Genomic DNA, 24,357 nt, shown 5'->3' with positions numbered 1-24,357 from the left:
ACCACAAACAATATTAATAATAATAATAAGTATGTGAGATTATAATAGTGCTGGTTTGCTTTGCAAGCACCACTAATAATAATAATAATAAATAAATATGTGAGATTGTAATAGTGATGCTTTGCTTTGCAAGCTCCACTAATAATATTAATAATATGTACTGGTATGTGAGATTATAATAGTGCTGCTTTGCTTCGCAAGCACCACAAATAATATGAATAATAATAATAATACATTTGTGAAATTAAAATAATGATTCTTTGCTTCGCAAGCACCACAAATAATATGAATAATAATAATAATAAGTATGTCAGATTATAATAGTGATGTTTTGCGAGCACCACTAGTAATAATTAGTATGCAAGATTATAATAGTGATGCTTTGCTTCGCAAGCACCGCTAATAATAATAATAATAATAAGTATGTGAGATTATAATTATGATGTTTTGCTTCGGCATCCCCACTAATTAAGTTTAAGTTGTAGATCAGTAGGTTGCTCTTTCAAGCCAACCTAATAATATTACGTTTAAATAGTATATCAGTAGGCTGGTTTCCAAAGCCAATATAATAATAATAATAATAATAATCATTTTAAATAGTAGATCAGTAGGTTGGCTTTTTCAAGCCAACCTAATAATAATAATAAGTTTACATGGTAGATCAGTAGGTTGGCTTTCCCAAACCAGCCTAATCAGTTTTTGGTCTGGGTGTAACTTCTCAAAGTGATCAGCAAGTGGCAGGATTTAATAACAATTATTAACCTATCTCACATTAATGTAACTCATGTTGGAAACTCGATTGCTTTACCACAACAAAACAATTGAATACAAAATTAAATGAGATATAAATTAATTATGGAAAACATGTATCGAAATGAGGACTATGTTACTGACATTTCAATTTCATTGCTCACATGTCATTATCATTACAAGGAAAGTGAATGTTTCATTCTGCAGCAGTACTGAGGGAAATACACGTCATCTGATTGGCTCTACTTTAGAAGGAAGTGGCAACAGTTATAAATGTCACAAAACATTCTACACATGACAGCATGACTTGGTTCCTCTTCTTCTAACATACAATGTGCTATTAATGATTTTGAAACATTACAATGGAAACATATGAAAGAGGATGAGCGGATCGGGAGATGAGTAAAGAGAGAAAAAAAAGAGGGAGATTTCAGTTGTAACACTGAAATTGTGTCAGGGTTAATTTACAGTTGGTTACATGTTGTCATTCTTTGTGAGGTTTGTATATTGTTCCTCTGGTTAACTGGCTTGCTAGACAGGAAGTGCTAATTAAATGATTTAGTCTTAGAAAGAATGACTTCAAATAATTAGCTAGAACTTTGGCACACCTACCTCTCCGAGATGTCTATTTAAGAGTGTTTCATCTGGAAAGCATTGCACATTAATTAACATATCCTAAGCATCTTTAAAAAAGCAGATTTACGTACATTTAGATTTACATTTAAAATCATTAACATCTCAAAAACATCTGAGAGTGGTTTTAGATGTTAACACACACACATCAGGCTATCAGGGTATATATGATCCCCATATTCTGCAGGAGGGGATATCTTCATAAATACTTCAAAGGACAAATAGCAGTTACAGTATTTTTGCACTATGTAATTTTTCCTTGGTAACTGCCTTTTAATTCCATTGTAAGTACCTCATTGTAACAATGATTTTTGCTCCAAAAAAAGCAAACAAAAAGTCAAATTATTTTATGATGTAGTAAAGATTATGCCACAAATGCTGTCAATATAGCTTACACTGTATTTAACTATTAAAAGGGATAGTTCACCCAAAAATGAAAATTCTCACATCATTTACTCACCTTCGTGCCATCCCAGATGTGTTTTTCTTTCATTCTTCTGCAGAACACAAATTAAGATTTAAAAAAATATATATTCTCTGCTCTGTTGGTCCATACAATGCAAGTGAATGGTGACCAAAACTTTGAAGGTCCAAAAGCACATAAAGGCAGCATAAAAGTAATCCATAAAACTCCAGTGGTTAAATCCAAATCTTCAAAAGTTATATGATATGTGTGGGTGAGAAACAGTCTATATTTTGTTTGAAAATTCACCTTCTTCGTGCACCTACTTGAGCTTTAAGCTTTTGATGCCCATTCATTTACATTGTGAGGACCTATAGAGATGAAATATTATTCTAAAAATCTACATTTGTGTTCAACAGAAAAAAGACCTGGGATGGTATGTGGCTGAGTAAATGATAAGAGAATTTTCATTTATGGGTGAACTATTACTTTAAATACTTGTGTGTTAGAGTGAGGATGTCGTGATGAGTATGTCTATTTATGAGGTTGGCTCCTCAGCTTCTGAGATTCGCAGCACAGGTGAGCTGAAGTGGGAGGTGGCTGGAGCTGAACAAGTGCTCAAGTATCGCACAACGTAACTGGATGAAGAATCCAGCACCTCTTCTTGATTGGCTCTTTGTTCACTGGGTACAGTCAGGCTAGTGGGCCCCAGCGTTGGCATGACATCAGTGCCAAGCAATGATGATCCACAGCATGCCATGTTTTGCATGTGCTGGCAAAACACCTCCAGCATTTGGACCTCCAAATAACCATTCAACATGGAATTGGTGAGCCTTCTCTCCCAACTAGGACCCTGACCGCTCTCTATGACAAGATAACCCTCATCGTGCTGGGTCACAACCTCTGCCTGTTGACCCTGCACCAGTGTGGGCTCCAGAGAACTCAGGTCTTGAGACTGCAGCAGTGGCCCATTGTCCTGTGAGCTGAGCAGGGCTGGGTTATGAGGACTCCAATGCTCCAGCCGGTCACCTGCAAGTCGGAGGTCAGGATAGTCCTTGTAGAAGCTGGGACAACACCAGGAGCAATACAGTGTCATGCTCAAGTGATCCTCACCGCTACAGCTGAGAATTGGCATAGCGTTGCTGGGTGCAGATGCCCGACTTGACCTTGGCTTTTCTAGGCGTTCAGGCCTGCCAGCTGATGGGAAGAGAAAATGTATGAGGCATGAGTATAACCACCCTCATCTCAAAACAATATTTTAACATTTGAGGGAAGTCTGCATTTCAAGTAAAGTCACACTCTGCAGCAATTATGAAATGTTGAAAAACGTTTTTTTGTTAGAATTTGTTTCTAATAATAACTTTATTTATATAGCATCTTTGAGCAATTTAGCACAAAGCACTTCACAAAACATAAAAATCAAAACACACTCAGTAAACAAAAGATAAAAATGTACAAAGTAGTAAAAGCAAGTTTATACAAATTCGTTTTTAAATGAGACATAGATTCAGCAGATCTAATGTCCCCTGGCAGGCGGTTCCATAATCGTGGGGCCTTCACTACAAATGCTCTATCACCTTTAGTTTTGTATCTGGTTCTTGGAACAGTTCATGACAAGAAGATCTAAGAGGTCTAACTCATTCATAAGGGCTTAAAAGTTCTGCTAAATAGTCTGCTGCCAACCCATGTAATGCCTTATATGAATAAAATCGTAAAATCAAACCTAAAATGAACTGGTAACCAATGCAAAGAAGCTAAAACTGGAGTAATATGATTAAAAGACCTAGTTTGTGTAAAAAGTCTAGCTGAAGCATTTTGCACTGATTGTAGCCATGCTAAATTGCATTGATTTAAAGTTGAAAACTGCAATACAATAGTCTAGGCAAGACGAAATAAAAGCATGAATAAGCTTCTCTTTATCCCTAAACCTGAAAACCTGTCTCACCATAGAAATCCTGAATATTTGATAAAGTGCTGACTCAATCTGACATTTTTTTAAATCATGACAGATTATAACAACTTCTGTTTTATCCTAATTTAACTGCAGAAAATGATAAAACATCCGATTTGTTTTTTTATATCTGCTATACACTCTTGAAGAACATTTAAAATAGGCAGATTATTGGGATTTAGCAACAAATATAACTGTAGGTCATTTTCATAGCAATAAAAATTTGTATTTTCAAATTTTCTGTGTATTTTCGAATCACAGAACCAAGAGGTAACATATAGAGAAAACAAAATTGGCCCTAACAGGGATCCTTGCGAAACACCACAATTTATTGTTGAAGAGGAGGACATCTCAACTTCAACTAGGGGTGGGCATCGAGTTCGATACATTTTTGGCACCGACCGAATTGCTTCTAAACTATAGAGTATCAAAAAATGTCTTGTTGTTCCGTACCAAATTTCGATACCTAAGGGTTTAATCTCGTCAACGTCAGTGATAAGCATATAGCATGCTAGATGTGCCCAAATCTAAAAGTGACGGTGATTGGCTGTGTTTAGGCATCAAGGAAAAACACTAGTTTAAGCCAGTTACACCCACAGACGCGGCTCACACGTGGGGCTGTAGTGTGTAAAAGACCAAAAGTGTGGCTGTATTTCACCAGGCTCGATGCCAACAGCACACGATGCAATATTTGCGACAAGATAATTGCTGCCAAGACCGGTAACATGACAAATCTGATGATGCACTTTATGTGCACGGAATAAATTTCAGAGCAAAAAGTTGCTCCGTCTTCGACCACAAGAAGACCGAGCAGGTGCAGTCCTCTCAGCATCCTGCCACAGAGCTGCCTTGAACATGCCCACCACACGAGTCCTCCTCCAAAAATACTGATGAATGCAGCGGTGCTATAACTGGGACACCGACATGTTAATGTTTAGCAAGCAAACCAACAAACAAAATCGGCTAACTTGTAGTGGTACATGCTTGTGTACTTGTTAAATTAACGTTCCTGTGCGCGGTGACATAGTCTTATAAACTGGGACCTACGTAATGTTAGATTTTGTTTGAATGTATGGCTATAAATAGCTAGCTAAATCTATGTTAAAAATGCTTTAATGTTGACAGTAACTGATCAGGTTTAACTCCCATTAAACAAGTTATCTTGTTAAATCCTTAGGGTGTGCTGAATTAACAGTTCAGCTTTCTTGTTTTTTTTTTCCTCTTCACGTTAATGTTATATCCTCTGCCCCTGCCAAACCCTGGCATGAGGAGACCAGAAGGCTCAGGAGATGAGTCTTTGAGTCTGTAAAAAAGTCAACAAACTGAAAAAATAAAACGTTTGGTTACGTATGTAACCTCCGTTCCCCGAGGGAGGGAACGACACGTTGTGTCGGAGAAGCGACACTAGGGGTCTCTCTTGAGCGCCGATATTCACCTCTGACCTATTGAAAAGGGCCAATGGGAGTTGGCAGTCAGTATTTGCATACCCCGCCCCCGGACATACGGGTATTTAAGCGGGGCAAATACGGAAGTTTAGTCAGGATTTTTCTGAGGAGCCGGAATGGTCCGGCCACAACAGTGGCTCGGTTCAGTGGCATGGCGGTTACATACGTAACCAAACGTTCCCCTTCTGTCGCTCTCTCCACGCTGTGTCGGAGAAGCGACACTAGGGGACCCATTCCAATCTTGCCATGCGCTGAACCTTGTACGTGAACCGCCGATACAGAGGCGGGCAGGGATTTCATCCAGTGCCACGCATCGTCTGTACCTGGCTGCACGTACCCTTCCCCAATGCCCCTTAAGAACATCGGAGTCCTTCTAGTTACCCTGGGAGGGGAACAAGGCGATGTTTGCCAACATGGGAACGGGCCAGCCTGGCTGGGCCTCTTTTCTCTCTATGTTTCTCGCCTAGAGCAATCACGGCCGGGGCCCTTACACGCATATAGGGAAGGGGGTCTTACCCAGACCCTGCGGAGACCGTATGGTGCAGTGGTAGATAAAGCCTCGAAAGGGGGGAGTTGCTACAGAACGGCGACCGAGGCAGCTGTAACTGCCTAAGGGAGACACGGGGGTCCGCTCGTAAGGGGACAGAACCGTGGAATTACACACAGGGGGAGTCCGAGCAGGAGGCCTTACCTGTGGAGCACCTATACCAGTACAGGGTAGCCATCAGGGTACCCGCAGTGGCTTGGGTCGGCGAGTTCCTCCACTGAACCGCGGACCCGGAGGGCTGGGGAGGAATCGACCAGGGGCCCGACTCGGAGTGGGGCACCCTGGGAAGAAGGCGCACTACTTTACCTTGACGTCAGGAAAAGGGCGCTGGGCGCAAGCGATCCACCCGGCCGGTCGGTCTACGTGTTACCGAGTTCTACGGGCTTGGACCTGACAAAACACGAGACGCAACCGACTCAACGCGGAGGTTGTAAAACCTCACGAAGGTGTTGCGTGTTGCCCAACCCGCGGCTCTACAGATGTCTGCTAGGGAGGTGCCCTTGGCCAGTGCCCACGAGGACGCAACACCCCTTGTTGAGTGAGCTCGGACCCGCAAGGGTAGGGGCACGGCCTGAGTGTGATAAGCCAGTGTGATGGCGTCGACAACCCAGTGGGCGAGCCTCTGCTTGGAGACGGCATTCCCTTTCTGCTGTCCCCCAAAGCAGACAAAGAGCTGCTCAGAGCGTCTGGTGCTCTGTGTGCGGTCCTGGTAAATGCGCAGGGTGCGCACTGGACACAGCAACGAAAGGGCTGGGTCTGCCTCCTCCCGGGGCAGCGCTTGCAGGTTCACTACCTGATCTCGGAATGGTGTGGTAGGAACCTTGGGCACATAGCCCGGTCGCGGTCTTAGGATCACAGACGAATCTGCCGGACCGAACTCCAGGCAAGTGTCGCTGACAGAGAACGCTTGCAGGTCCCCGACCCTCTTGATGGAGGCGAGCGCGATCAGCAGGGCCGTCTTAAGAGAGAGGGCCCTGAGTCCAACTGATTCGAGCGGCTCGAAGGGAGGTCTCTGGAGTCCTGCCAAGACTACCGAGAGATCCCAGGAGGGAACTAGGCCTGGCCGGGAGGGATTCAACCTCCGGCGCCTCTCAGGAACCTGAGGATCAGGTCGTGCTTACCCAAAGACTTGCCGTCTACAGGATCGTGGTGGGCGGCGATAGCGGCAACATACACCTTGAGGGTGGACGGGGACAGCCTCCTGTCCAGCCTCTCCTGTAGGAACAGAAGCACTGACCTAATCGCAGCATCTCTGCGGGTCTTCGGCTCTGGAAGAACACCAATCTGCAAACAAGTGCCACTTTAGGGCATGAAGGTGCCTGGTAGAGGGGCTCTGGCTTGGTTGATGGTATTCACAACAGTCGCGGTAAGCCGCTAGCTCTTCCGCGTCCGTCCAGGGACCAGACGTGGAGGTTCCAGAGGTCTGGGCGCGGGTGCCAGAGCATGCCCCGTCCCTGAGAGAGGAGGTCCTTTCTCAGGGGAATTCGCCAGGGAGGAGCTGTCGCGAGGAGCCTGAGTTCCGAGAACCAAGTCCGAGTGGGCCAGTAGGGGGCCACCAACGTGACTTGCTCCTCGTCCTCCCTGACCTTGCACAGCACCGGTGCAAGAAGGCTCACTGGGGGAAATGCGTACTTGCGCAGCCCCGAGGGCCAGCTGTGTGCCAGCGCGTCTGTCCCGAGGGGAGCCTCTGTTAGGGCGTACCAGAGCGGGCAGTGGGAGGTTTCCTGGGCGGCGAACAGGTCTACCTGGGCCTTGCCAAACCGTTCCCAAATCAGCTGGACCGACTGGGGGTGAAGCCTCCACTCCCTGCCGGGCAGGCGTTGTCGTGATAGCGCGTCCGCTACGACGTTGAGCTTGCCGGGGATGTGAGTGGCACGTAGCGACTTGAGTCGCTGCTGGCTCCATAGGAGACGGCGGGCGAGTTGTGACATGTGGCGGGAGCGCCTTGGCGATTTATGTACGCCACCACCGCGGTGCTGTCCGATCTCACGAGGACATGTTTGTCCCGAACTAACGGGAGGAACTTCCTGAGAGCAAGAAGGACGGTCAGCAACTCCAGGCAATTGATGTTCCAACGCAGTGGGGCCCCTTTCCAACGGCCCGCTGCTGCGTGCCCGCTGCACACGGCACCCCACCCGGACCGGGAGGTGTCGGTTGTGACCAGGACGCGTCGGGACACCTGCTGCAGGGGCACTCCTGCCCGTAAAAAGCAGAGGTCTGTAGACGTCAGCTCATCATGCACCTCCGGGAAGAAAGGGACCGGGGGGATGCGAGGCCGCGAACGGCGCGCTGCCCCCAGGAACCAATCATCCAACCGCGAAGGCTGTGGGGAGTATGGAGGGTTTCAGTCCAACCCCACGCTCACGGCGGCCCGGGCAAGCATGTCGGACATCTGAGCGTCGGCCTCAGCCTGGGCCTGCTGGCCTGAAGGCGGCAGTCCAGGGGAGTCCTCGGCATCAGACACCGCACTCTCCGATGCAGCGGCGAGCTCATCTGCTTCGGACACGGAAGGATAGACAGCCAGGCCGTGACGCGAGCCGCTATCGCCGCGAGCGTGGACGGAGACCAGCGAGCGTGTCGGGGAACGGGAGGTTCGAGGGGGGTTACCCAGCGAAACTGCACCCGCTGCCGCCCCCAAATCGCCCCCAGCGCCAACCGCACCGTCCTCAATCCCGTGGGAAGAAGGAGCAATGCGGGGTGCAGCTGGGGTGGCTTGCTTTCTGTTGAAAGCAAGCCGCGACCGCAACGTGGTCATAGTCATGTTCTCGCAGTGAGAACATGAACCATCCACAAACGCCGCCTCCGTGTGATCGCGGCCCAAACACACGAGACAGCGCCTGTGGCCGTCTGAAGCGGAGAGCACTCTACCGCATCCAGGAACGACACAGGGGCGGAAAGGCATCTTGAAAAGACGCGTCCTTAAAGGACGTTCAACACCGCTGTGTTTGCTCTTTTAGAGAAAATTACTCTTTTAGTAAAAACTCTTTTAATACACAGTGTGTGTGTGTATGTGTCTGCGCTGTCGAAGCGCTCAGGGGCAACAATGCACGCCGTGCACTGAGAAGGAGAAAGCCGCTGTTGTGCGCCGTCAAAATCCAACAGCATGCAGATCGTCAGAGGAAAACAGGAACGTTTAAGTGGTGTGTAACTCGCAGCAAACTGCAGACAGACCATCGGTTCCGAAGAAATTTTCTGACTAAACTTCCGTATTTGCCCCGCTTAAATACCCGTATGTCCGGGGGCGGGGTATGCAAATACTGACTGCCAACTCCCATTGGCCCTTTTCAATAGGTCAGAGGTGAATATCGGCGCTCAAGAGAGACCCCTAGTGTCGCTTCTCCGACACAACGTGGAGAGAGCGACAGAAGGGGAACCAAAGTTTTTTTGAGGTAATATTTGTAATGTTGTTAAAATGGATTTCATAAAATTGGTATCGAAAAATGTATAGTTTAGGAACCATAATCGAAGTCAAGGTATCGGTATCGATATCAAATTTTTTGGAACGATACCCAGCCCTATCTTCAACGGATACTACAAATTTCCTATTCGACAAACAGGAAACAAACAAGTCTAAAGCCACCTCAGATATTCCCACCCATCTCTTTAATGTATCAATTAAAACTGAAGATCAACTGTATCAAATGATGCAGTTAAATCAAGCAACACTAAAATGGGGCACTCTCCTATAAGTCAATGGTAATTTTCTGTACTTTGTCCCTTCTACAGTGCATGAGTAAATCCCAGCTCCCTCCTATCCCAGCTTAGTATGCAGAGACATCTTTAAGTAAGCCATTCGTAGATTAATTTTCTTGAAAACTGTAAACACTGTGTCTCTGTGGTGCAATAAAAATTCTTGTTTGGTTGAGCGGCCCATCCAGCCCTACACAAATACACTGACACAACCAATGGCATTTATTTATTTATTTAATTTTTTTTGAGGTAGCAAACACCTCGCTAGTTTAACGACAATATTCGCCATAGGAGAATTTACTTGCTGGTAACCATTTGATAACTTTTCATTTGACATAGAGGAAACGAAAAGAAACAAAAACTTCAGTAGACAAGAGCTGGATGTTCTTGTTGAGGAAATTACTACAAGGAAAAGGTTCTCCATGGGAAGTTTGATATTAATATCATGTAGGAATGTAAGAGGTGGGTAAATGGGAAAAGGTGGCAGAGGCTGTCTCCGCTGTGCCCAACTCCGATAGGGATGTGGATGGGGGTGATAAAGAAAGTCTCAGCTTTCTAATATTATAATTATTATGTTTCCATGAACACTAATGATTGCGGAGAGAGAGCGCTATATTCAGCGCATCCATTTGAATTAGCATGATTAGTCACCACATTAAGCAGCTTCAAAACAACATTTATTGTTTGAATTTGGTGATTACATTTACATGGTTTACCAGCTGAAAATAAAAATATAATTAAACTCAAAACAGTCAAAAACGTTTGACCCTAATGGTGAAATCATTTGAAACAACTTTTTGCAACAAAACAACATAAATAATACTACAAAAGGGCTAAAATCATTATTCATTCTTTAAAACAATTTAAAAAAATTATTCAAGTGCAAGGCATTGTGGTTATTCCCAATAGCCTTAATTTTGTACTCAATAGTTTGTTATTAACACTCAAAATCTTTAATCTGTGGATTTTTACAAAAAGTAAGTTCAAGGAAAATAGATATTTGAGTTGTGTGTCCAAAATCTGACATTTCAAGAAATTTTTCCATTAAGACAACATTGTGTGTATGCAGGTTTACAGTGTACTATGCAGAAACTGTTAATTATAGTAGTTCTATACAACTCTACATTAGAAGTACTCTTTTCAATTCAACACCTGCAGTTAAAACTGTCTGTGGGCTGTATTTCTCACCATGACACTTCCTTCCTGAATTTTAATTTCTACATACTGTTTATTAACTGCTCCCAGAACCTGGGGCACAGTCAACCCCTGTTATTGACTGATGAATAGATGTATTTCCTCATGGTTCAAGTAAAATCCATCAGACCATTCAATGGATATTACTTCTAGGTCTACCACAACCTCATCTAAATAACCCAGAATTCCCTGGTCTCTCACCTCTCACATTTTGTGGTGTCAGCGGTGATCTGACAGTGATGCTCATCTTGCTTGGGTTGGGACTGGCCGTGGAGGTGACTGAGTGTATGTGAGCTGCTCCATCACAATTTGTGGCATCTTCTGTGCAGTTCAGAATATGAAGGAATGGTTCTCCAAGCATGATAACCCCCTATGCACACACACACAGACCCCTCACAAGTCTCAGTAAATGTATCCAATAACAACATTTAACCGAGAAATAGTGCTGAACATGAATCAAAAACAAGAGCCAAATTCAAGGATACAAAAAGTATTCACACAAACAATCAAAGAGTGTCAAATTTAACAAAATAAAATTTAAACAACATGGAGAGAAATCAAACTGAAATGAGGAATAGGAAATGACAAAATCCATGCATCAGTGCATACTGTCTGCACTTCCTTCCTTAATAAATTGAAGAGAGAAAAAAACAGTAAGATTGCAACACTGATCACCAGCAGATCCCAAATGGTGAAAAGATACAACTTCAAGTAAATTGAATGAGTTCAAGAATTTAGATTACTCTAATTTTATCACTGTAATCACATCAATCAAATACCCAAACGCAATAGTTAAAAAACCTTCAGACATCTAGGCATAACCATAACCAAATAGAGCAGATAAAACAGTAATTTATGAACAACTATCAGCATTTTTTTGTTTAAGAAAAGGTAAAAGAATGATAGACCCTTACCAGCTCTTTTATAGTAGAATGCCTGTTTGTATGGTTTCTGAAACAGAAATCTAAAGAGTGAAAGTATATGTCTCTTAACATCCAAAGTAGTATCACTCTACGATCTTATAATCCTTTCATCCATATATCTATCTATCTATCTATCTATCTATCTATCTATCTATCTATCTATCTATCTATCTATCTATCTATCTATCTATTGCTGAAAATGTTGTCTCAGGCTTCTGATATCTCTGGTCTGGATAAAAAACAAAGGAAGTAAGCACAGTTATAGATTTGCACAAACACACCCACTTACACAGTTTGGTCTCAGCTTAAATAAAGCAGAAGTAAGAAAAGTCTTTTGATTTACCTTTTTTATAACAAACCGGCACATGTGTCCACTTCACACACTGTTTCATTACATTAACACTTCAGCATGTTTTCACAGAAAGATAGCAGACAAATCTGTCCACCTGCTAGAAAATTTGTGTCAGCCATATTTATTGAGCTTCACAGATGCACAAATATGCTGTTGTTAAAGGGATTGTTCACCCAAAAATGAAAATCGTCTCATAATTTACTCACCCTCATAGCATGCCAGATTTGTATGACTGTTTTCTTCCACTGAACACAAAGATTTTTAGAAGAATATTTCAGCTCTGTAAGTCCTAACAATGCAAGTGAATGGTGACCAAACTGTCTAGCTCTAAAAGCATATAAAGGCAGCATAAAAGTAATCCAGAAGACTGCAGTGGTTAAATCCAAATCTTTAAGTGATATGATTAGGTGTGGGTGAGAAACAGATCAATATTTAAGTCCTTTTTTGCTATAAATTATTCTCCCTGTAAATGGCGATATGCACAAAGAATAGTAATCACCAAAAGGAGAAGAATGTGGAAGTGAAAGTTAAAATGTAGATTTACAGTAAAAAGGACTTTAATATTGATCTTTTTCCTCACCCACACTTATCATATCGCTTCTCAAGATATGGATTTGACCACTGGGGTAATATAGATTACTTTTATGCAACTTTAATATGCTTTTTAGACCTTAAAATTTCTGGCCACCATTCGCTTGCATTGTATGGACCTACAGAGCTGAGATATACTTCTAAAATCTTAATTTGTGTTATTCAGAATAAGTGAAGTCATACACGTCTGGGATGGAATGAGGGAGAGAAAATTAGAGAATTTTCATTTTGGGGTGAACGATCCCTTTAAGCAAGCACAGGAATTATGGAGGAACGAACTTTATGTCTGGACCGTTCTAAATGTTATCTATTCCCTTTCACTAAAATTTTATTAAATATGGAATACAATACTGTGTCAAAGCACTTTACTGGCAGATCATATTTGTCGCCGCCCACAATCAAAGCAAGCCATATATTTTAACCTGCTTGGAGGGAAATTTTACAGGAAGGTTTGTCGTTGTATTTTACACCTTCTTTAACTCTCAAGGTTTCGCGCGTAAAAGCACAGCGGAGCTAAGAATCTGGCTCTTCTGTGGCTGATCTAGGTGCCCGCTGATTGGTCAAACCCGACATCAATCATAGCATAGCCGCGCCTCCACCCTCCCATTCAACCACTGGCTCTAATGTAGTCCAGTGTTTACTACAGAATTAGTATATAGCGGACGACAGTCTCCTAAACTGTGAACTCCGAATCACAAAAGATAACCTGTTGGTTTTGCATAAAAGAAGAAAATTATCCCAAAATCAACATGCCCAAGAGAAAGGTATGTAGAAAAGCCGAGCGCGGCATACGGCTACACTTTTGCCCTTACTAATCAGTCGTGAAATTAGGAAGCCCTCTAGACAACGTTTTTTTTTATAAAAATCCAGGCGATTTATTTAGAAAAAATTGTTGTTCATTTTAGGATTTTTCCCGCCGAATCGCGGCGTTTTTGTCGACAGTAGTGCGGTTAGCGGGATGGTTTTAGTGGAGCAGTGCTGTACTGAGGTTCGGCTTGATCTCATGCCCGTGCAGCAGCAGCCATGCTGCCCTCGGTCTCTCCATAACCGACACGAAAACCGACGATTATAAGCGCGAACGTGGCTCAGCCGCCGTCGAATTGGGATTATAAAATAGGGGTATAACTCTAATTTTCTGAACGTTAATGATTTCACGAAAAGGCGGTCGCGTTACTAAACAATTTTAAAGCATTTTCTTTGTTCGTTCGTGGAAGATGAGTGTTATGACGCCTATCTGCCGCCAGGTGGCAGCGCTGAGGCGGGATAATCGCGCGCCCCTCCTCCCTATTCAAATGTGTGGACACATGTCGTGAAATACCTCCGTGAAAAATAAATAAATAAAAAAATCGCCGCACCTTCCTGCGCTACCGTTTACTGACAGATAAACCGTACGCAGATATATGCCGTTCCTCCTTTCAAATTTCGATTAAGCTGTACTAAATCTAAATAAAAAGGACAACGCTTGTTACTCTTATGTTTACAAACGTACAGAACATCACAGCCCAAAGTTAGTTGCTCTTTTTTTGTTTCCCCGCCCTTTATGTGCATACAATTGTAGATCAAAATCTAACTTTACATATTTGTTGTGTTGATATACAGGGAACTGATGGCGAAGTCAAGGAGGAGGTAAGATTTTGTTTTTTAAATATGTGAAAATAATTTTGAGTTGTTTAAAATAAGTACAAATGCATTGTTCCGCCTCTCCTCAAACTCACCTTTTTTTGTTCTTTCTAGCCTCAGAGAAGGTCTGCTAGACTATCAGTGGTATGTTTTCTTTTCCTTCTTATAAAACATTTTATAAGCTGTTTAGTGTTACATTACATTTAGTATTACATGTTTAGTCAAAATGTGTTTTTCAGAAAACACATTAATTTAAATATGATGAGCATTATGTATAACTAATTTAGATTTTACATGCATATTTCTTAGGTGGTATGTTCATCATTAAAAGGGATAGTTCACCCAAAAATAAAAATTCTCTCATCATTAACTCACCCTCATGCCATCCCAGATGTGTATGAATTTCTTTCTTCAGCAGATCACAAATGAAACATTTTAGAAGAATATCTCAGCTGATGTTTTGAATCTCCAAAAAATCTCCACTTTTACATCTGAAAGCCACATGTGGTGCCTGTTTAGTTTATCTTTCACATCTGAAAGTGGGAGTGGAGATTTAAAAAAAAAAAGTTAAGACTTTTTTAAGGCTCTTTCTCACCCACATCTATCATATCGCTTCTGAAGATGTGGATTTAACTACTGGAGTCAAATTGATTACTTTAATGTTTCCTTAATGTGATTTTTGGAGCCACAAATGTCTGATCACCATTCACTTGCATCATAAGAACCTACAGAGCTGAAATATTCTTCTAAAAATCAATGTGTTCTGCCAAAGATAGTCATACACATCTAGGATGGAGTAAATGATGAGAGAATTTTCATTTTTGGGTGAACTATCCCTTTAAAAATAGTCCCTTTCTAAACAGTCATGCATAAATATAATTTTCTTTCAGAAACCAGGGACTCCAAAACCTGAACCCAAACCCAAAAAAACTCCCAAGGTACCTATTGTAATTACACTTTCATAAACATGCATCTGGACTGACACTCATCACACAGTTGCTTGTCTCCATGATGTAGTGCTTATGTATTTCTCTTGTATATCCCATTCTCTTGCTCTGTCTTTTCCTCTGTCTGACAGAAAGAGAAGGATGTGAATGATAAAAAGGAGGAGAAGAAGGTGAAGGGAAAAGCAAAGCCTGAGGAATCCAAGGAGGAGAACCAGTCAGAAAATGGGGTGACCAAGAACAAGGAGGTATTTATACACTCATTCTTTACATCAAATCAGTTTTAGACCATCCGACACAAAAACACACACTTTGTTGGTACCAGAGGGTTAAATTAAGCTGAATTGTGGGCTAGTCCTTCTGATTATGAAGTGTCAGTCATAAAGATGAGATTAGTCCTTTTTTTTTTTTTGAAGTCTAGATATAGAACTATACAGGTTTTATTCTAAAAACCCAGAAGATCATTCACAATGTGTTCCCTCCAGATTCTCCTATGGGTTTTTATATTGGGGGGTTTTCAACTTATGAGGAAAATAAGGTCTGTGGTAAACATTACTTGACAATACTTGGACGTTTTGTTCTACAACATAAAATACAGACTTTTATACCTCAAAAGTGAATATTAAAGCCGTATTGATTTGCAAAATTGCAGCTTCAAAATTCACGTTTGAGGTATGAAATTGTGTATTTTATGTTATAGAACAAAACGTCCAAGTATTTTCAAGTAATGTTTACCACAGACCTTATTTTACTCATAAGTTGAAAAACCCCCATTATAACCCATAGGAGAATCCGGAGGGAACACGTTAAAATTCTCTTTTGGGTTTTTAGACTAAAACCTGTACAGTATCGAAAAACGTGTTGTCGTTCGGTACCAGATTTCGATACCTAAGGGTTTAATCTCGTCAACGTCAGTGATAAGTATATAGCATGCTAGATGTGCCCAAATCTAAAAGTGACAGTGATTGGCTGTGTTTAGGCATCAAGGAAAAACACTAGTTTAAGCTGGTTATGCCCAGAGACACGGCTCACACGTGAGGCTGTAGTGTGTATGTGTCCCAACACCCATAGATGTAAAAGATGTGGGAAAAGATAATTTCACCAGGCTCGATGCCAACAGCGCACAATGCAATATTTGCGACAAGATAATTGCTGCCAAGACCGGCAACATGACAAATCTGATGAAGCATTTGACAGTGCACGAAATAAACTTAAGAGCATAAAGTTGCTCCGTCTTCGACTGCAAGAAGACCGAGCCGGTGCAGTCCTCTCAGCGTCCTGCCACAGAGCTTCCTTGAACATGCCAACCACACGAGTCCTCCTCCAAAACTACTGATGAATGCAGCGGCGCTATAACTGAGACTCCGACAGGTAAAGTTAACGTTTAGCAAACAAACCAACAAACAAAATCGGCTAACTTGTAGTGGTACATGCTTGTGTACTTGTTAAATTAACGTTTCTGTGCGCGGTGACATAGTCCTATAAACTGGGACCTACGTAACGTTATATATTGTTTGGATGTATGGCTATAAATAGTTTGCTAAATCTATGTTAAAAATGCTTTAAGGTTGACAGTAACCGATCAACTGATCGTTATCTTGTTAAACCGTACTTATCCTTAGGGTTGGCTGAATTATCAGTTTACCTTTCTTGTTTTTTTTTTTCCTCTTCACATTAATGTTATATCCTCTGCCCCTGCCGACCCTGGAATGAGGAGACCAGAAGGCTCAGGAGATGAGTCTTTGAGTCTGTAAAAAAAAAGTCAACAAACTGAAAAAAATAAAACCAAAAAATCTTTTTGAGGTAATGTTTGTAATCTTGTTAAAACAGATTTCATAAAATTGGTATAGAAAAGAAGTATCGTTTAGGAACCGGTATCTAAGTCAAGATATTGGTATCGATATCTAAATGTTTTGAACGATACCCAGCCCTAACAGTTCTATAGTTAGACTTTATAAAATAAAAAAAAGAGAAAACAATTAATCTCATCTTTGTGACTGATACTTCTTAATCTGAATGACTAGCCCACCACGAATTAGACTTCTGGGTTTGCCTACAAATTGAAGTCACGGCTGAACAGCTCTATAGAAGACAGCCTCGATGATGTGTTTCAGTCAGTTTAGATTATTTCAGTCAGACTGTGACTGTTACGTCCCTTTTTATGTTGTCTAGGGAATAACACTTTTAAAAATTGTGTGTGTGTATCTCAATGTGCAGGACAGAGCAAAAATAAAAACGATCTCAAAACTCATCTCGAAAGGATTTATTAATCCACAATGCCATGATAGATGAGTGAAGAAAATAATATTTACAATATATACAAACAATAAATGAGATCAATAAACAAAATAAAAACCCAAGGTGGGAAGGCGAGCACGAGAGATGCCAAATCAAACAAATCAATAAAACAGAACAAACTAGCTAAAGGTTAATTCAACTAAACAAACTACTAAACATAAAATGTAGAAAAGAAAAGTCTTCGGCGTCAAGACGCTCTAACCAAAACTACGCTAACTATATTATAACAAAACTTACAAGATGGGCAATCTCCTAAACTAGTGTTTCTAACATTCAAAACATCCTAAATAGTGCAAAGTGTATATTGCGCGACCTACTAACCTGCTCCATCCTTCCCAGCCTTACACGCTCCGTGTTAACTGAGCGGGACGAACAGTAAAGTGACAGAACACTTAACCACCATTGGAGAATAGATTGAACAAACAATAGACACACAGAATGTCAGTGATAGCGAGTCAAACAAGTATGCCAAAGTGAGCAAAAAGCTGTCGACATGGAAGTGATCACGGGTATTTGAATGAAGTGGTGAGATGTGATTGGATAATTTGAACCGAAAAGTCATCGTCCTTCATGAAGATTGACAGGTGGTAGATTGAACCGACGAACACCTGAAACACACGCACCACAACAACAACCCCACATTTCCATTTTTGCAACACTTTGAATATGTACGAGTACGTAACAGTGACTCACGATTTTGTCTTGAATGGAAACTTTGTTGCACAAAAATACAAATGTTTGTGTCAGCTTTTGAAAACTTCTAGATAACATTGCAAAACTACTTTGTAACATTATAAAAATGTATTCCCCAAATCTCTCTAAATAAAGACATTGATAGTCTACACTAAAGAGAATCTCCAACCTTCACCTCCTTCCTCTGTCAGTGAAGAAATATTCTGATTGGTATGAAGTGCTCCTTGTGGATTCTTATTGGTTTGCCACCTTCATTACACAGATTGAGAAGCCCGAAGATGCAGCAGAGCCTGAGGAGGACCCGAAGACAGAGTAGCACCACGCCTGTCCATCCATCCGTCTGTCTATTCATTCTTCCCCTTTTATCCCCGTTCCTTTCTCTTTCTCTCTCCAACTCTCTCAACAACCTTCTCTCTGCCCATCACCACAAGAAAAATATTTTTATCAGCAAATTTGTAAATACTGGTTCAGGTTTTTAGCACAAAAAACAAAGCTGACTAATGAGTCTTGTGTTCGGCTGCGGCTGTATCAGGTGTCTACAACACGAGCGGTCTGGAAAAAGGTGGCATCTTTCTTTCGTCTTGTTGCTTTTCCTTTTAAAGTATTTTTTACGGATGGTCTGTAGTTAATTTTTGGAGTGGGTGGTGCTGTGGTCTGCTCTCAGTCTATATGTCCGATAGTGCTCGTGATGTTGTTCTGGAGTCTGTGACACTTCTGTACGGAGGGTTGTGTTTATTTTGTTATTTTAAACATAATTGATTGTCTATAAGAATGAGGAATGAATTAAACAAATGTCTAGGAAAAATTAGAGAACAACAAATGACAAACTGCTTACATTCCTGTTTCAGCATTAGATGGTGATTCCTAGCTTTTTAAGAATCATACCAATTTTGCAGTTTGTTAAGTAATATGGTAACTGGGCTTAGTTAGGAGGCCAAAAAAAATCCTTCTGTTGTTTTAGAGGACTTTTTTAAATAATGGTAATCAAAGAAAAAAAATCATTGTTTCAAGTTTTTTTTAACACTGAAAATTCATCTGTGAAGAAGTGTCCCCCTATAATGCTCTCAGTCTCAATAAATTTCCATCATTGGAGTTTTCCTCAAAATGTCTGCTGTGGTCTTTCTTTGATTTTGTTGTTTCATTAGTAATGTTTGGAACATATGTGCTGGGGAAAAAACATTCCATATTAAACAATGTATTGGTATTGAAATAAGAATTCGGATCCATAATTTATTAATTTTCATACAGTGGTAAATGTAGGGGATCTGAGATTTGTTCTTACTCTGTGGGTCATAAAAGGATTCCATCACAGTTCCATACAGCACTTTAATCCTAACACAGGGATGCAAACTGCTCACCTTTTGGCTGAAGTCACTTTTTCTAAGTTACTTTTGCCCAAATTGTATGGTGAACTTTTATATTTTTTACTTATTACTTGAAAGTGGCCCTTTAAGCTTAAACCCTAAAGGGTTTGTTCACCCAAAAATGAAAATGCTCTCATCATTTACTCAACCTCATGCCATCCTAGATGTGTAAGACTTTCTTTTCTCTTCTGAACACAAAGATATTTAGAAGAATATTAAAGCTCTATAGGTCCATACAATGCAAGTGAATGGTGGCCAGAACTTTGAAGGTCCAAAAAGCACATAAAGGCATCATAAAAATAATCCAGATAATTCCAGTGGTTCAATCTATGTGATGCAATCACTTTGGGTGAGAAACGGATCAAAATTGCATAGTTTTTTTTCTACTATAAGTCTCCACTTTCAGAATGTGAACGTGGAGATTTATAGTATATGCTGCCTTTATGATATTTTTTTGAGATTGAATGGTCTGATCACCATTAACTTACATTGTGTGGACCAACAAAGTTGAGAAATTCTAAAAATCTTTGTGTTCTGATGAAGAAAGTCATATACATCTGGGATGGCATGATGGTGAGTAATTGATCAGAGAACTTTCATTTTTGGGTGAACTATCCCTTTAAATGCAACAAACAAATCAACTAAAAATATACTCCTGGAAAATCTGCCTGCTTACATTTTTTACCTCTCATGAGCAGTGAGGAAAATCATCCTAAATGCATTGATTCGTTTTAATTACACTAATAATCATGAGACAATACAGGTTTAAACTGATGTGAGGTTCTTTGCATACACTATAAATACATTGCCACATTATTCTGCTGATGGGAGTATGGAGTACTTCAAGCTGAGATGTGCATTGGAATCATTTACTACTGTTATCTGTTACTGTTGAGAAAAATATTTATAAAGTTTTTTTCCCTCAAATTTACAATAGCAGATTTTGAGACAAATTCCATTAGACCATGACTTATTGAATTTAAAGTATTAGCAAAGGAGTGACAGTGAATTGGATCTTAATCATTGTACCTTATTTGGAAGGAAAATAATAATTTCAAGTATTGTAGGCCTATACTTGTCAGTCTTGTGTAATCTGATAAAACTGCACAAATACCTTTAAACAGCTACTAAGACTATGATTTTGACAAGTTGATAGATGAATACAAGGATCCATGACCTTGTTGGTTTGAATCATCTGAGAGGCAACAGACTGACAGCCTATAAATATACAGTAATGTTGTTGAGCCATGCTGTTTCATAGCCCAGAGAAAACATATTGGGACAAATGGATGGTGTCTACATTTGAAAATTTTTAACTAAATAAGAAGTGTATTAAACATTACATTATGCATTATATAGTAAGTGTAAGAAATTAATCATACAAGGGAGCAAATACTGAAAGTGTTGGGGAAAACAAAACAATGATATGCTACAGAAGATGACAACATTTTAGAAACTGTAGCATTAAAATTATAACATTTTGTAAAAAAAAAAAAATAATCTATGGCTTAATTTGAACATACAAAAAACATATGTACATGACACAACTGTATTATAGACCTATAAATCATATATAACACAGAGTATGTATGTTTATAAATAAACTTCTTAATTCTTTATAAATAATCTTTCTTATTCACACGTGTAGCCTTTCTGCTCAGATGATGTTACACAGCTCATAAAACATTAAATAAGTGCACAACATACTTTTATACATACATACATACATCTATAGAGCAAAAACGAGCAAATCATCCAAGATGTCCGCCGAAAGAATTGAGAGCTCACTTGTGCCCCTCGCGGAGACGTATGGTAGTGCACGCGAACTATGTTTCCGCGAGGGGGCGCTCAAACAAAGCAACACCAGTGGCTGCTGCAGGCCGAAAACGCTGAGAGCAAATACAGCACAGGCCGCTCTTAGCAAGCAGACCCCCCACAAAAACACCAAAGAACCTCCAGCCCTCGCCCGAACCGGGCCATGGCGACGGAACCGTGCTCGCAAACTGAAGCCGGTGGGCAGCACGCTTGTGTTTTATTCTGTATCTTTATAGCCATGAATACTTTGTCATGTTTTAGCATTAGCCAGTGAGGCTAAGCTAGGCTAAGCTAACATCTTATGTTGTTTTCCTCTCTCTGCAGAGCTGTATTACCTGATCGCCAGATTCCTGCAATCTGGACCATGTCAGAAATCTGCTCAGGTTAGTGTCAGTGTGAGTTTTCAATGGCGATGTATTGCGGTGAAAGTGTGTTGCAGTGTGTGTGTAACGCGCTGTGTCTGTGTGTGTTTGTTTAGCTCCTGCTGCAGGAGCTGCACGAATATGAGGCGAGTTTCACCCCTCTTCTTCTGTCAAACCTAATTAAAATCTGTATATCCCTGCATCTGCTCCTCATCCCGGCGCGGCTGGGAGGTGCAGATGTGTGTCAAAATCCCGTTTGTGATGTGTTTCCCCCCCCCCACTGTGTGTGCAGATCATCCCGAAGCGCTGGAGTTGGGACGGAAAGCAGTTTAAGCGAAGCTTTGAGGACTGGGTGAGATAAACAAACTCTCTCACACACACGTCAAATTCAGGGCAAAATTCACAGGTGCTTGGTTTACATATAATGCGGCGCATAAGAGTCCCGCTGAACTGCCGATTTTGTGCTGTGGGCGAGTGATGTGGTTTATAATAAATACAAGTCTGTATTGGAGGTAACGTTTACTTTTTGTAAAAAAAAAAAAAAAAAATTACAAGTTTTTGTTTTGGAATGAAAGACTATACGTGCCGGGGGTGGGAGCGTACAACAGCAGAGCAAATAGATCGAGAGGAGATTAATGGGGTTGTGCGTCACTCAAAAGCAGCAGCCAATCAAATCTCGGTTGCTACTGTGGAGAACAAGGAATATTTGATGAGGAGTGCTTCTGATTGGATGAAATTAGGCTGTGCGTGCGGGCATGAAAAAGAGGTGGACTTTAAGCCGGCAGTATAAATACTGGATAAGTGTGTAAAATAACGCAAAATATACTCTAATTGTTTGGAGAAATATTGCAGATGTTTTGATAACAACTATTTAAATAGAATAATTTATCATAAAACAAATATTTGGCACAGCCTAACAGGATTGTCATTCAAGCTGGTTTTGTTGTTTCATTAGTTGTGTTTGGGACATAACTTGCATATGTGTGTGTTTTAGGTGTTGTTAAATCGGCAAATACCTGCGGATTACCTCTTGCGTGTGTGTGAGCAGATCGGCCCATTAGTAGATAAACACATTCCACCCAGTGTACCTGGAGTCTGCAGTTTACTGGGTACCGGACAACAATCATTACTGAGGACAGAAAAAAGTGAGATGCACACAAGATTGCAAACAATGAGAGCCTTGCATAGTTATTACTTTAACAAAGACTAAGCCGAAGCACATGATTACATTCACACACTTTCCCTTGCACTCATTTGGTCTTCTTAAGCTCTCAACACAGTTAAATAAAAAAGAATATTAAGTAAATATTCCTTGTTCTCTCTCAGGTACTTCTTATACAATATGGAGTGGTTCTACATTAGCTGCTCTGCACAGGGGACGGCCCCCAGAACCACCTGTCAACTGTGTGAAGCCCCCAAATTTTGGTGAGTCCTGCTCTCCCAAACGGTGATGTCCCATCACTAGTTCATTCACAGGCATCATTGCAGGGTTTGTACTGCTGTGGACATAGAATACTGAACCTTGTTCCTCTCACTGTATAAAATGGTGCTTCATGATGGCTGAATACTATATTATTTTAATAGTTTGTGGTTGGAGGTAATTGTAACAGATTAAAACTCTGTGTTTAGTGTCAATTATGGGTGCTCGCCAAACAACAGGAGTGGCTCGGTTTGGCCACACCTTCCCCCCCTACATCTATCAGCACTTGAAGATGCATCGGAGGATTCTGGGACACCTCTCATCCGTGTACTGTGTGGCATTTGACCGCACTGGCCGACGCATTTTCACGGTAAAAATTGTGTATGTGTGTAACATGATGGGCATCAGATGAGGCAAAAACCAAGTCTAATCTAGACTTAACAGTGACAATGTGTCAAACAATATCCATTACTTTTCACAATATAACACAGGTTGTTGTATGCATTGATTTATTACAATACAACTAAAACTATTCCAATTGAAATACTAGTGTGTTTTTATAATTGAGGAGTGTTTGTAATCAGGGCTCGAGTTTGTTTCTGTCAGGGTTCTGACGACTGCCTGGTGAAGATCTGGGCAACGGATGATGGGCGTCTCCTGGCCACTTTACGTGGTCACGCGGCAGAGATTTCGGACATGACAGTGAACTTCGAAAACACTCTTCTTGCTTCTGCCAGCTGTGACAAGATCATCCGTGTATGGTGCCTCCGGACCTGTGCACCTGTTGCTGTATTACAGGGGCACACAGCCTCAATCACCTCCATACAGGTGTGTGTGTGTGTGTGTTATTCATGTTTACCAACAGAAGTTTTCTTCACAAAGTGAATTTAGAAAAATAGTTTTGTTCCAAAACATCAATAAGTCTTTATAGACTTCTTCCTGATGCGAAGATGATTCCAAAAGCTTACCATAATTATGCTGCCTCCGAAGATACCTCGTTTTGACTCCCAATACTACTCAATACTAAGGATGCAATTATTGACAAAGTGAAAACCATCAGCAAATCAAGCATGAAATTGGCACTATGTAAAACTGATGGTTTATAATTAATTAGTAGCACACTTTGTAAAAACACTGTGAATTCAAATACATAATCCAGAAATATTTTTTGCCATTGAATGTAGATGGGTTGGCACTCCTAAGAACATGTATTATAAACATTTTTGTAATCATTATTGTTCTCGCATTAATGACAAAAAAAACATTGTTACAGACGTGAAAGTTGTGAAAGCAGCACTTACCTATACATGATGTGGTAAAACCATCCAAAACGCTTTGAAACCAGCAAACTTTGACTTCAGA

At 41.0% G+C, this 24,357-nt stretch overlaps 3 protein-coding genes across 3 annotated transcripts in view; 2 read left to right on the top strand and 1 right to left on the bottom strand.

Moving 5' to 3' along the window:
• Positions 1–738: 738 nt before the first annotated feature.
• LOC127630457 (uncharacterized) lies at positions 739–11,748 on the bottom strand. Its single transcript, XM_052107996.1, has 3 exons — positions 11,528–11,748; positions 10,815–10,983; positions 739–2,983 (listed from the first exon to the last, which is right to left on the bottom strand). Exons 1-3 carry the CDS (start codon positions 11,606–11,608, stop codon positions 2,325–2,327), a joined length of 909 nt encoding a protein of 302 aa, XP_051963956.1. The 5' UTR covers positions 11,609–11,748; the 3' UTR covers positions 739–2,324.
• Positions 11,749–13,071: 1,323 nt separating this feature from the next.
• On the top strand, positions 13,072–19,139 carry LOC127628142 (non-histone chromosomal protein HMG-14A-like). Its single transcript, XM_052104849.1, has 6 exons — positions 13,072–13,243; positions 14,079–14,105; positions 14,214–14,243; positions 14,990–15,037; positions 15,178–15,291; positions 18,297–19,139. The coding sequence occupies exons 1-6, from the start codon at positions 13,229–13,231 to the stop codon at positions 18,348–18,350; spliced, it is 288 nt and encodes a 95-aa protein (XP_051960809.1). The 5' UTR covers positions 13,072–13,228; the 3' UTR covers positions 18,351–19,139.
• Positions 19,140–21,055: 1,916 nt separating this feature from the next.
• The window catches only part of brwd3 (bromodomain and WD repeat domain containing 3), a 31,679-nt gene continuing 28,377 nt past the window's right edge, over positions 21,056–24,357 (top strand). Inside the window, exons 1-8 of the mRNA XM_052105068.1 lie at positions 21,056–21,410; positions 21,538–21,596; positions 21,692–21,721; positions 21,868–21,927; positions 22,570–22,720; positions 22,902–23,000; positions 23,205–23,365; positions 23,602–23,823. Of these exons, the coding sequence (XP_051961028.1) occupies positions 21,377–21,410; positions 21,538–21,596; positions 21,692–21,721; positions 21,868–21,927; positions 22,570–22,720; positions 22,902–23,000; positions 23,205–23,365; positions 23,602–23,823 (816 nt within the window). The 5' untranslated portion in view covers positions 21,056–21,376. The remainder of the gene's footprint in view (positions 21,411–21,537; positions 21,597–21,691; positions 21,722–21,867; positions 21,928–22,569; positions 22,721–22,901; positions 23,001–23,204; positions 23,366–23,601; positions 23,824–24,357) is intronic.

Source organism: Xyrauchen texanus, chromosome 3 (genome assembly GCF_025860055.1).
Source record: "Xyrauchen texanus isolate HMW12.3.18 chromosome 3, RBS_HiC_50CHRs, whole genome shotgun sequence".
NCBI lineage: Eukaryota > Metazoa > Chordata > Actinopteri > Cypriniformes > Catostomidae > Xyrauchen > Xyrauchen texanus.
Note: the sequence above shows the minus strand (reverse complement) of the source record. Positions and strands in the feature narration are given on the sequence as shown.

What these genes read in the sequence shown, in the direction of transcription:
- LOC127628142 (XM_052104849.1), top strand. An exon ending in GGTCTGCTAGACTATCAGTG is followed by an intron (nt 14,244 to 14,989) that starts GTATGTTTTCTT and finishes ATTTTCTTTCAG; the next exon opens with AAACCAGGGACTCCAAAACC. An exon ending in GGGTGACCAAGAACAAGGAG is followed by an intron (nt 15,292 to 18,296) that starts GTATTTATACAC and finishes TTCATTACACAG; the next exon opens with ATTGAGAAGCCCGAAGATGC.
- LOC127630457 (XM_052107996.1), bottom strand. Translation starts at nt 11,608, where the DNA reads ATGTTAAGAGACATATACTTTCACTCTTTAGATTTCTGTTTCAGAAAC. An exon ending in ATTCTACTATAAAAGAGCTG is followed by an intron (nt 10,984 to 11,527) that starts GTAAGGGTCTAT and finishes GTGTGTGCATAG; the next exon opens with GGGGTTATCATGCTTGGAGA. An exon ending in GACACCACAAAATGTGAGAG is followed by an intron (nt 2,984 to 10,814) that starts GTGAGAGACCAG and finishes TCTTCCCATCAG; the next exon opens with CTGGCAGGCCTGAACGCCTA.